The sequence below is a fragment of the Aythya fuligula genome, chromosome 2 (genome assembly GCF_009819795.1).
Source record: "Aythya fuligula isolate bAytFul2 chromosome 2, bAytFul2.pri, whole genome shotgun sequence".
NCBI lineage: Eukaryota > Metazoa > Chordata > Aves > Anseriformes > Anatidae > Aythya > Aythya fuligula.
Window position 1 is genome coordinate 67,987,743 of NC_045560.1, and position 12,483 is coordinate 68,000,225.

Here is a 12,483-nt window from a genome sequence, read left to right on the forward strand (position 1 = left end):
AATGTTCTCATGCTATTTAAAAAAAAATCAGAACAGCTTGTCCTGGTTTCAGTTAGAACAGAATTTTCTTCCTAGTAGCTGGTGTAATGCTGTGCTTTGGCTTAGGATGAGAAGAGTGCTGATAACACCCCGATGTTTTAATTGTTGCAGAGCAGTGCTTATACCAAGCCAAGGACATCTCAGCCTTTCGCTCTGTCCTGCCAACAGGCAGGCTGGGGGTGCAGTAAGAGCTGGGAGGGGACAGACCCAGAACAGGTGACCCAAACTAGCCAAAGGGGTATTCCATACCATCTGATGTCATGCTAAACAATATATAGGGGTGGCTAGCCGGGGGGAGGGGGCCGGACTGCTCGGGGTTAGGCTGGGCATCGGTCAGCGGGTGGTGAGCAATTGCATTGTGCATCACTTGTTTGTACATATTATTAGTAGTAGTACTATTATCACCATTGTATTATTATTATTATTATTATTATTATTATTTTCCTGTCTTATTAAACTGTCTTTATCTCAACTCACGGGCTTCACTTTCCATTTCTCTCCCCCGTCCCAGAGAGGGAGGGGGAGGGTGAGCAAACGGCTGCGTGGTGTTTAGCTGCTGGCCGGGTTAAACCACGACACAGCTAAAGGAGAACTACTTTGTTTATGAATGTAATTGCTGTGTTTTCTGTTCCAGCTCATCCTTGCCACATGGGAAGGAGGCTACAACTTGCAGTGCCAGAACCTCCACAGTGCAGGGGCGGCCGACATCCGGGTGAGACACAGCAGCAGCTCAGCCCCAGCACCTACAGCCAGCCTTCCTTCCCTGTGCTGCGGTGCAGCACTTCCACATGCACTGCGGGTGCACTGATGCCATCAGGGACAGCTTTAGCATGAGGGTGTTATCAGAGTGGCCTGATAGCTGGTAGCAAACAAGCAGAGTTAGGCTTTTTATTTAGTACAGAGGCATTCTGATCATTGAAAGCGTGACAGGGAGCATTTTTAAAAGACGTATTTCAAGGTCTGTGGTCAAAAGAGTGGTGCCTGACTATTAAAACAGACAATATGGATCCATTAAGAACTCAGGAGAAAAATCCATTACCTGCAATGTTGGGCTCTAGCTGGAAATATATTTGAGCTCAACTCTAAACGTTGGAAAACTTCAGAGCCATTCTGCTGCCTTGGCTCATCTCTAGTTTCAACCCTTATTGCATCACAGCAATTCCATGTAGTAACCCTTTATCGTTCCCCCTTTCAGGCTTGTTTTCCAGATAACAATAGAGCTCAAGGGCTGAAAGACTGGATAACACACAATTTTCCCCAACCTTCAAATTCTGTCTGTGTTTTAGCAAAGAAGAGGTCAGTTAAGTGCTTTTTCCCATCAACAAAAGGTTCCCCCCCCTCCTCCATTTTAAATAACTGTTTTTAACTGCCCTGGGATATATCCTGAGCTCTGATAAACCATTTCAGCCTTAGAGGAGTTACATTCCAGTGAGCTGAGTGTCAAACTTGGATTATTTAAAAAAAGAAGCTGCCTGTGTAACCTATTCAGCGTTAAGAAGCTACAAATGATATCATCTTTAAAATAAACTGTATCCCTGATTCAAAAAAGCAGAACAATTAGAAGACCTATCCTCAAGTTTATATTTTCTTAAACTGTATTTAATTATATATTTAGACAATCCCATTTTAAAACATGATGAATTTTCTATACACTGCCTCTTCAAAGAGGAAATAAAATTGAAGCCAGAGCTTGTATTCCTCCTTCAGTGGGACACTGATGCCTTTGGGGGAATTGTGTGCTTAAAGACTAATGAAGTGTAACGATAGTTAAGCCCTGTTATGGACAGGTATTGATCTCCTGCTGCTTTGTTCTTGCTCACACAGGTAGCCAAGGTGCTGTGGTGGTATTATTTTTCCAAAGTAATTGAATTCATGGACACTATCTTCTTCGTACTGAGGAAGAAAAGTAGCCAGATCACCTTCCTCCATGTTTATCACCATGCCACCATGTTTAATATCTGGTGGTGTGTCCTGAACTGGATACCCTGCGGGCAAAGTAAGTCTCTGTTCACTTCATCACCTGGGGTGTGAATCACCTGCTGCTTGGGGGGAATTGCACCACCATGCAAAGCAAGTGCTTCACTGTGCTGCTGTAGCACAGCACCATTAAGGTTCACAGCCTCTTTCAGAATTGCAGCACAGTTGCAGATCTCAGTGAAATTAAAAGCATAGTTAGAAGTACAGGGCAGAAAAAAAGTCCTGAGCACTAGGCCCTGGATTTTCCACTTAGCTGCCACAACCTCTTATATTTACATTTCTTCAAACCACTTTTAGACAGGGTAACGCTCCTGGTTGGTACAGAAGAGTGATCATATATAAAATCTACGTCAAAAGCAGAGGTAGAATGAAATCATGACCCTAGTGAAGTCAATCAGAACAGCATTTTTACAGATCTCACACAGAATCACAGAATGTTAGGGAGTGAAAGGGACCTTGAAAGATCATCTAATCCAATCCCCCTGCTGGAGCAGGAAATTTCACGCCTATATGCATCAATCTGTTATATTCTGCTTTGGCAAGATACTCCACTTACACAACCATGAATTAAAATACAAGTAGTTTCGTTTTGGGATTGTTTTATTTTGGTTTTGTTTTGTTTTTCCAATGAGATTGCTGTGCCATTAGACAGCTGTTGTAAACTGTTGTAAACAAAAAGGGTTTTCTCCCACATCAGGGATTGTTTTTAACAATTACTAGTTCGTATCTTTACATAGCAAACAACATTTTAAGTTATCTATGTTACAAAGTTACTTTAATCTTTAAAACTTACATAAATTTATGCTTGTGATAGAATCAACCTAAGGGCCCACAGCAGGCCAAACTAAATCAACATTCCTTCAAGCAAACGTGGCAAAAAGCAAAACTATTTCTTGAATTCTGAACAGGACAGCCAAAACTAATGGGTACTATCTTATTTTTCACACTGAAGTAGTAGAAGCATCAGACTTCCTTGGCTCATCACACTTTGGGTGCCGTGTTTCACAACAGTAATCTCTAAGTGTCTTGGGTCTAAGAAGCTATTGAAATAGCCATCATCTTCCCCACTGAGGTGGGGAAGTGCCACAGGCTGCTCACTTGGTATCTGCATACCAAGAAAGAGCAGAGAACTATTTCATGTATCTCATAACACATACTTTTCCAGGGCTTCATACAACTGGAGGCTTTCCGCAGCTTTGTTATCGGAGTTGAGAAGAAAATTGGTTTTCCTAACTTTAAGCTGTTAAATGGAATCACCCCGGTCCCCAGAAATATTTTGTAAGGCAATTTGTTGCAGGGATTTTTCGGTATCAGAAAGCAGGATTGCCATTTGTTCGTACTTGTTTTGGCCAGCACAAAGTCCAAGTAAATTACTGTTCTAGGTAGAAGCAGAGATCAAGGATTTCACAGTAGCTACAAGCTGTTTCTGTAGAGGGATAAACTCAATGGAGCAAAGTTAATAGAAAGCACACAAACCTGTGTGTCTGAAAATAATTCCCACACTTTGCACTCATTTTTTGCTACTATGATTAACAGCGTGGAAAAACAGTAGTCCAGTAATTAATCAATAATTATTCAGTAATAAATCAGCGGAAAAATCAAAACCAGTCGTGAGACCATCTCATTGTTGTCAAGCACTGCTATCAAACACATGGTCATACATCAGATAGACTAGTGCTGGTGCTTCTCAGTACTCTGTAAGGTACAGAGGGCAATTCTTTCACTCTCAATCCAGTATTTACTAAGTGCAGCTAATGAGAGCGGCAAGGTGCGACAACATTCTGGAAATCATTCTGTGAATCAGCATCTAGCAGAAGAGCCCCTGAAGAAGGCGAGAGCAATGCTCAAATAAAGTCACATGAAGCAAGTTTCATTCAGAGGCTGACTAAAGCTCTTACTACTACATCAGAGGAGACCAGGTGCCACCTAGGGTGCAGCAGCAGTAATCCACAGCACAGAGTGAAAACTTAATGTATTCAGGAGGCACTGCTAGCAGCAATATCTTCTAATTTTTTAGCAGTTGGTGATATAAAATGTTTTCTGTGTTGAATGTTCATAGGTTTCTTTGGACCCACTTTGAATAGCTTTATCCACGTGCTCATGTATTCTTATTATGGACTGTCAGTCATCCCTTCTATGCGCAAGTATTTGTGGTGGAAGAAATACCTCACTCAGGCACAATTGGTACGTATCTACATTACTCCCATTTTTAACGGACAGAAGTCCTTCAGAAACGTCAGAGAGGGCAAAACAAACGATAGACAAACAGTCATTTGTAGAATTAAGCCAGTTAGAATCCAGTTACAACAAAGCTATCATGCACAGTAATTCACTAGTACAGCCCAGTAAAATTTAATAACTGAAATAATGCTTGCAACTATTTTCTACAATGCAGTAGAAACTCTGCAGTCCGTAAAACTCCATTAGTTTTGATCTCCTGTGTAGAAAATGGATGCTGCTTAATCATGGTAAATGGACTACTGATTAAAAAGCTGTGAAAGCTATCGACCATGTAAAACGTTAAAAAGATACACTGCACACTTAAATGGCTGTACAGTTTGAAAAACTCGTTCAGTGAAGAAAATCAATAAGTCACTTCAAACAAGAAGTGTAACTGTGGTACAACTATGAAACACAAGATGATATAAACAGCTCTTAGACAACAAGACAGAGCAGACTTCTAAAAGTCTGTTCCAGCAGCTTCCATATACAAAGAACAGAGTCATGCCAAATGCTATCAACAAAATGCAAGGCTTGATATGAAAAAAAAAAAAAAGCGTTCTCTTCACTTTTTTAATCTTACAACCTGTGCATCTCATTTGGGAGTTTGCAGTGAGCTTAAAAATGCCTCTGCAGAATTGTTTTTTAGGTAATGCCTCTTATCTGAGCTGGGATCACCCCTGCAGCTAGAACAGGCTGCCCTGTTTACATGTAAGTGCACCCGAGCTTGCTGGACTGAGGGCACCCTCAGCTGGTGAGCAAGAGACAGATACAGCAGAATTGGCTGGTATTGCAGTCCAAAATACTGTCAACCCTCTTTCTCCACCCCATTTTTTTGCTTAATTTGTCCCCATCTTAGCTCTGTCAGTGCTAGTGCCCTCCTACTACACTTCTCCTCACTCCTGGGATTTCTATTTTTCTGTTCAAACTTGAAAAGCCATTGCCTCGAGTCTTCAGAGTTTCTCAGGTTTCTGCCCAATAACAGAGGCAACACTGTACCTGGCATGACACAGCCTAGAAGGTGTAACAACCCCTGTTAAAACAGCTTTCATTTTGCCAACAATTTGCCTAGAACCTCTTATTTATAGGAATATCCCACCCCTTTGTGTGTTGTTTTTTGTTTGTTTTTTTTAAGATGTCACAGGAGCACCTTTTTAACCTTACCCTCACAATGCATTCACTTCATTGTTCATTGAAGGAAGAGCTTTCAATGTGGGGGACTGAGCAGAAAAAAATAATCTTTTGTATGTCTGATTTTGTATAGAGGAAGTAGATTTAATTCAAGTTGTATTACACACTGAATCTTTATCACTTCTGTCAGTGGCCACCAGCATTTAGTAAGTCCAGTGCTTGCGCTGGATAAATGTATGCAAGTGTCCTGGCATTTCTGTTTGCACCTGCACTGGGATAAACTACCAAAAATTAGCTTTTCACTGTCTAGGTTTAATTTTTCTGTTTCTTTTTCTTTTCCAAGGTAGTAAGAGTGTTCCAGCTTAATTGATTATTTACTGCTGTTATTGGGTTTTGCTGCCGCCTTCAGGAAAGTAGCTCTGGGGTTTAAACAAGTTGGAAACCAAGGCAGCTGCCATGCTGCTCTTTGAGACTATCTAGTGATGCAGAGGTAGTAACAGATTGCAAGTCACTTCTCTGTTCCAGAATGACCACAGGCTTTTAGGAGATGCGTCAAACAAACTGTCAAACACCAGGACACCAACATATTAAAAAAAGCTTGGGATAAATCAGAGATGAAAATCTATTAGCAAGAGCGTAAGAATTTTGAACATACTCAATAGAGGAGAAACATGAGTTTCTTTATGTGTTGTCCTTTATAATTCATTACAGGAGCATCAGAGCCAGTGGGGCTGGTTTAATCAGTAAACAGACCCTCAGCTGTCATAAACTAGTGTTCATTCACATTCACATACTAGTGTTCATTCCATTCACATGGTTCAGAAAGGGAGAGTGTTCAAGGATACTCAAAATTTCAAAAGGGCAGAACTAGGTAGCATTGTTATATTTGATTTAGCTAGTACCAACCCTTTTTTCTCAGTAAATATTTATGCATGATCTGTCTTCTCCAGATCCAGTTTCTGCTCACTATTGTGCATACACTCAGTGCAGCTGTGAAGCCATGTGGATTTCCATTTGGCTGCCTCATGTTCCAGTCTTCCTACATGGCCACACTGGTCATTCTCTTTGTAAACTTTTACATTAAGGTAAGGAGTCTATCCAAAAGGATTGGTGATCCAAAATGGTGGGTGGTGAGGGAAAGCAAGCTTTTTGCATAGTGGTCTTGACACAGACCACATACAAAACATATACAACAAACCTCAGTACCTAAATATGTTTGTGTTCACATAGACATGTCAAGTAAGACTAATAGATGCAGTAGTGTCTCCAAAATACAGTCAGTAGTGACACTGCAGCTGAGCTCTTCTATACTGCACTGAAGTGCATTCTTGTGCCAGGGCCCAATTCTGCACTTATGTAGCCTGTCAGGTACTGCATGCAGGACCTAGGAGGTCTGAACTTGCTCTGCTTAGCAACTTTGAGTTTTCCTCCCTTCCTGGAAGAGCAAAAAACAAGCAGTTCTGTTTTTGCATCATTCAACTTTTTTTTTTTTTTTTTTTTTTTTTTTTTTTTTAGCAAGGAATGCCCTAGCCTGCCTGCATACATACAGCTTCTAGTGAAAAGGACCCCTTTAGACACAAAGAAGTATTACAGTAATACTAGGGAGGCAATATCATCCACAGCAGCAAAAATAATACAAATCCCTGAACAAAGTCTAAACCAAATATATACCTGCATCAACAAACACCAGACATCACCATTTTACAGTTAACCGTAAATAGCATTTGGGGAACACTAATTAAATCCAAGTAGTTACTTTTCATTTTGCTTTTGTAGACATACCGGAAAGCACCTTCAAGAACAGCTGTGAAGGAGACCCCTGTCACAACAGAAGTAAAGAATGGTTTCCATAAGGACTACTTCACTGCTGCCAATGGATTCCTGAATAAGAAAGCACAATAAGTATAGTATTTCCCATGATTTTTTTTTCTAAAAAGAATAAGACTGAAGTACAGGCTTTAGCTGAAAACCTATTTGGTTACATTTATCAGTTCTTTGTACCAGACACTTCTTAATGTACTGCTATTTAAGTTTTAACAAAACGAGTAGATTTATTTGTCCTGTCAAAGATCACCACCAGAACAATAAGGCCAACATCATTCTCACACGAAAAAGAAAATCTTTCTGATTAGTAATGCTGACACAAAAACGCCTTATAAAATGGTTGATGGATAAATCCTTCAAAGCCTTCAAAAGGTTAGGACTCTCTTCAGACTTAACACCCTGAGTGCTTTCTATGCACGTGAGATGTCTCGAGGCAAGTCTTCGCAGTGCATCCAGCACATTCAGCTAAACTGTGGTTAAGGTCAGAAGAAGAGAGATGAGAACAATACTGTTTCCATTACCATACCCCTCTCTGCCACTTCCTGGCCATTCTCCCCAAGCATGTTCCCTCCCATAGACACCAGTGAGGTCTCTGTTCCTGCAGGAGCTCTGAGGAAGCATGTAGCAGAAGGCAGAGACCAGGTGCACAATCCCAGGGTTTGTAGACAAACAGGTACCATGCTTGCTTGCTTTATGTGTGGGCAAACTGGCTCAAACACCACAAAGGTTGGCAGCAGTTTGCTGCGTCAGGGGGCTGGGACAGGTGGCACCTGGAGGCTGTCTGATATGAAATTTAGAATACATGACATCGCACAGTGATGTGGAGTTTTGAGCTCCAGTCAGAGCAAAGCAAGTTTCTTTGGATGTCCTAAATTAAAAGAGATGTAACTAAATGGATTTTGGAAGAAACAGGAGCTCAGCGACTTAATGAACATAAATCCTTTGAGTGTAAATGTGCAAAAAGTTAACCCTATACAAACACTGTTAATCTGAAGGAAACTGGCATGCCAAATATTAATAGATAGGAAGATGATGAAAGTCTTAAAAGTGAACATCACAACAAGCCAAGTACATCATAGAGGGATTTCTGCACTAGGTGGGCCTTATTCAGACTGCTGTCTGACAGGAGAGACTGGGACTGGGGCACAGTCTTCTACAGGGAAAGCAAAGAGGTATTTCCTGCCTGTAGTTGTAATGGTGCGTCTCACGCAAAAGTCGGTCATTATCTCTGCAGCTTCAGTTAGCTTTTGCTTCCCACTTACAAGCAGAAATTAAGAATCCCCATGGTTAGCTTTGGGAATCTACTCCATTCCCTTTTCTCACTTAGACCATTTCAAAGTCTCTGCTAAAAGCAAACACAGCCTTTTTCATCATGAAGTAGTTTTGGACTCTTCCAGTCTTGTATTCTCTCAATGAAACCACCTTTGGAGTCACCCCAACCCACAGCAAGCCTGAGAGACCAACACAGCCCTGTAAAGGGACCGTGTCCTTTCCCTCCCCTTGCCCTGCAGGGTCCCACGGAGGAAGAAGAACCGCATGCACACAGCCAGCAGAGGTCAAGCAGCAGCAGGGGACCCCTGAGGAGAGAAAGCTGTCCCAGATCCAGCTCCTCTAATCCTTCTCCACCTCCCAAGCTGATCTTTCATCAGGGGCTCTTGGAGACAGTAGGCACAAAGGCAGGGAGATTTGTCCTGGGACAAGAGGCAGGGTAGCCAGCCTTGCTAGGAACACCCTGAGAAGCTGCAAAGAGAGTGAGAAGAGGGAGAGAGGAAAAGGTACAGGATGGATACAGGGGTAAGAAGAGAAGTTTCTAGACTGCAAAAGCAAGAGGAGGAAGTGGCACAGAGAAAAGTGGCACAGGTCAGAGTGCAATTTGAATTTGTGCTTGAAAGTCCCATTGGATGACCCATCTCAAGCCAGTTGTAGTTCCTACTCCATAACGGCATGAACAAAACCCTTTGTCACCAGCAGAATACTGAAGCCCTTACTATGCTGCAGCATGGGCAGTACGCTTGAGCTACCTGGCCATTAAACTACATCATTGTGAACTGGATAACCAAAATTACTGCAATACCCAAACACTTTTACGCCACCACAGACATACATCTAGCTGCTGCAGTCACATTTGCTCTCTCTTCGTTCAGCTGACCACTGCGAAGGTCAGCGTTTCGCTTTATCTAACATTTGATAAGGAGGGAAGGCAGCAACCAAAAAAATAGACACAAAGCCCAGACTCGGTGTATATACTAGTTCTCACTAGCCCTTCCAGAGATATTGCAGATCTTTCTGGTCAATACAGTAAAACTCACAAGCTGTAAGAAATTACTGGGTTTGACCGAGGGTGTTGTACGTAGCCCCAAGTCAAGGGAGAGCTTCAAAGCTCTGCAGATGTCAGCTCGATCCAAGAAACACCTCCAGAAGGGATAAATGTAGAGGGAATCAGAAGAAGCAACAAGATAGTATGCAAGGCAACCAGTTGAACCATTTGGCTGAGGCAGACAACAAAACGGTTGTGTGTCCAAGCATGGATTTTAGGCTGAGTGGAGTCCCTAACTTTTTGATGGCAAAGCATGCGTTTGACTACCAGCACAGACCATGTCAGCATGCTAAGTGTTAAAGTTTACTATGGCAACCAAACCCACAGATATTGATTGTGTTTTGTTGAAACCTCATTAAAAAATAAATGAATGCCTTACTTGAAGCTCAAAGGGCTTGGAAAAAAAAAAAAAAAAAAAAGAAACAAAAATACAAGATGGTCTCACCTTTCAGATCCAGACCAGGTAGGCAGGCTAGAATCAAAGCAGGTATGGTTTAAATTCTTCAGATCTGTCTTAACATCTTCAAAATGCTGCAACTCTGAAGAAAAAGAAGCATTGACTTTTTAAACTGATTTTCCTGTAATACATAACACTGTAAATAAACAGATTTTACTATTTGGTTGTCTCTCCTCCCCTTTGTTTACGGCATGAATTACTGGGAACTGGTAACTAGAGATCACTTTTTTTCTGAAAATTTTCAGAAAGCTTTTAGGACATTCCACTCAGAACAAGAGAAATCTCCCACAAACACACACCACCTGCACTCACAGTGGTGTTAATATTCTCTTGGTTTTCATACAACTGTTGGCTGTGCTCTGCCCACAGTTGCGGGTGGTATTTCTGCATCCCACATTCATACCTACGTGCACAATAATTGGGTTGATAGGACAAAGTTTCCTACAGCGTGCAGACATGGGATTTCTACACTTCCTACCTGAGGTACCTTTCTTTGGTAGACTAAACATCCCTGTCCCTTGCAGACAGTCCTACTTCTTAACAGTGGCTCTACAGGCAACGTAGGCTCCCAGCTTTATTCCTCTGTGTCCTGGTTCAGATGCATGAAGTAGATGATGCAAATACTTCACACTGAATTTGCCTTTCCCAGCAGAGAGAAAACACAGCCCCAAATTAAATCCAGACTCTCAAAAATTAAACTGTGTAGCTTTGCTGCCTCCCTGTTCCCAGGCCTCTCTCTCTCACCTTGCACATTTCAGCTGGAGAGATCCTTTCGATTCATCCTTTATAAGAGCATCAAAAGAGCAATCTTAGACAGACAGAAGCTTCTAAACTGCACAGGAGGAAGGCTATTGCATCCCACTTGCTAGTCCAAGCAAGCTTGACTCTCAGTTCATTTTGTTCACACTTAATTTCATGTACTCTGTGGTACCCCACAGACAACAGTGAAAACAGTGAAAAACATCTCTAGATTTTGCTGCGTATGATGGTGTGAAGGCATACTTAGAACATCATCATTGAGATGTGCTGTGATTTTAAAAATACCACCTCTTCACCCAAATATACCAGCGTGGTGGGGAAGGGCCTGGTTTAACCATTCTGTGCCAAGATGGGGAATGCTGTCAGTCAGCGTAGGCTGCCTTACCAAATGCATCACTATTCTTGTGCCTGCTGTTTCTGCTGTATAAAGGCTTCAAGACATCCTCTTCAGAGTTCTACCAAAGAAAAAATGAGTAAATTAAACAGTCTACACTGCCTAGAAAGAAGCATGTGGATTTCCAGTGACTCTTCTGCAGACTTGGCAACTACAAGAGGCTTTTAACTAACACTCCGTTCCTGGAAAATTATTTCAAACGAACAAGAAGTGGGAGCCTGGCCTAGATCAGCCTCTGAATTCCAGTTAGGGCAATAAAAGGAAACATATTATCCTCATTTTATGTGAAAATGCTAGAATTATATCCTCATAAAACTATTACTTCTTTTTCCCCCTTCAGGTTTGAGAAAGTATTTATATATTTCTGAAAGATGCATTTTATTTCTCCTTGGAGCAGATTCAATAAAACCATAGGAGCAGGATGAAAGAAAGTCTAAGGTCTCAGCTGGTGCTGATGGTGGCAAAGAGGATCCAGCCTAAAACCTGCTCCTACCAACATACAGGCTGAGGAGGTCTTCAGGCAGTTACATGTTCATGCAGTGCTTCAAGCTATATTCAGAGAAAGCAGGCTTTTTGCATTTGATCTCTTTGCAGCCCTTACATAGATCTTTTTCTCCGCGCACGCACAGACTTTCTTGTGCTACGTTTACATGCAATTTCCAAACCACACTTTACCAGCTGAAGATGAAGCTTGCTGGGCATGCTCACCCAGTAGTGTGTTTGGACCACCACAAGGGAACGGCAGAGGAGGAGCACTTCATACAGCCCAACAGGCAAGCCACACGCCTGTTCAGTCCGGAAAAGAGGAGGCTAGTGGCTTACCACTCTCTACAGGTACCTTAAAGGAGGTTGTAGTGAGGTGGGGATTGGTCTATTCTCTCATGTGCCTGGTGACAGCCAAGGGTAAACAGGCTAAAGTTGCGCCATGGGAGGTTTAGGTTGGATATTAGGAAGAACTTCTTTACTGAAAGGGTTGTTAGGCATTGGAATGGGCTGCCCAGGGAAATGGTTGAGTCACCATCCATGGAGGTCTTTAAAAGACATTTAGATGTAGAGCTTAGTGATATGTTTCAGTGGAGGACTTGTTAGTGTTAGGTCAGAGGTTGGACTAAGTGGTCTTGGAGGTCTCTTCCAACCTAGATGATTCTGTGATTCTGTAACAGAAACAAATGAACAAAAGCATTATGTTTTACCATGGTCATCTTCTAGCAATACCCCAAATGCAAGGACCTTTTCTAACGTCCTTCCAGTGCATTACCTTTCCTCTGGGTAGATAGTGCAAGAACTTCATGCTGCTGGCAGCTCCTCTCCTATAACCAGGAAAGGCCTAAAGACTTGGATACACAAGTCACTTGGTTAGGCATC

General features: G+C 42.0%; 1 protein-coding gene across 1 annotated transcript in view; it reads left to right on the forward strand.

Moving 5' to 3' along the window:
- Positions 1 to 9,927, forward strand: part of ELOVL2 (ELOVL fatty acid elongase 2) — a 53,050-nt gene extending 43,123 nt beyond the window's left edge. The window contains exons 4-8 of the mRNA XM_032180825.1: positions 674 to 751; positions 1,864 to 2,035; positions 4,076 to 4,200; positions 6,318 to 6,452; positions 7,144 to 9,927. Of these exons, the coding sequence (XP_032036716.1) occupies positions 674 to 751; positions 1,864 to 2,035; positions 4,076 to 4,200; positions 6,318 to 6,452; positions 7,144 to 7,269 (636 nt within the window). The 3' untranslated portion in view covers positions 7,270 to 9,927. The remainder of the gene's footprint in view (positions 1 to 673; positions 752 to 1,863; positions 2,036 to 4,075; positions 4,201 to 6,317; positions 6,453 to 7,143) is intronic.
- The last annotated feature ends 2,556 nt before the right edge of the window (positions 9,928 to 12,483 follow it).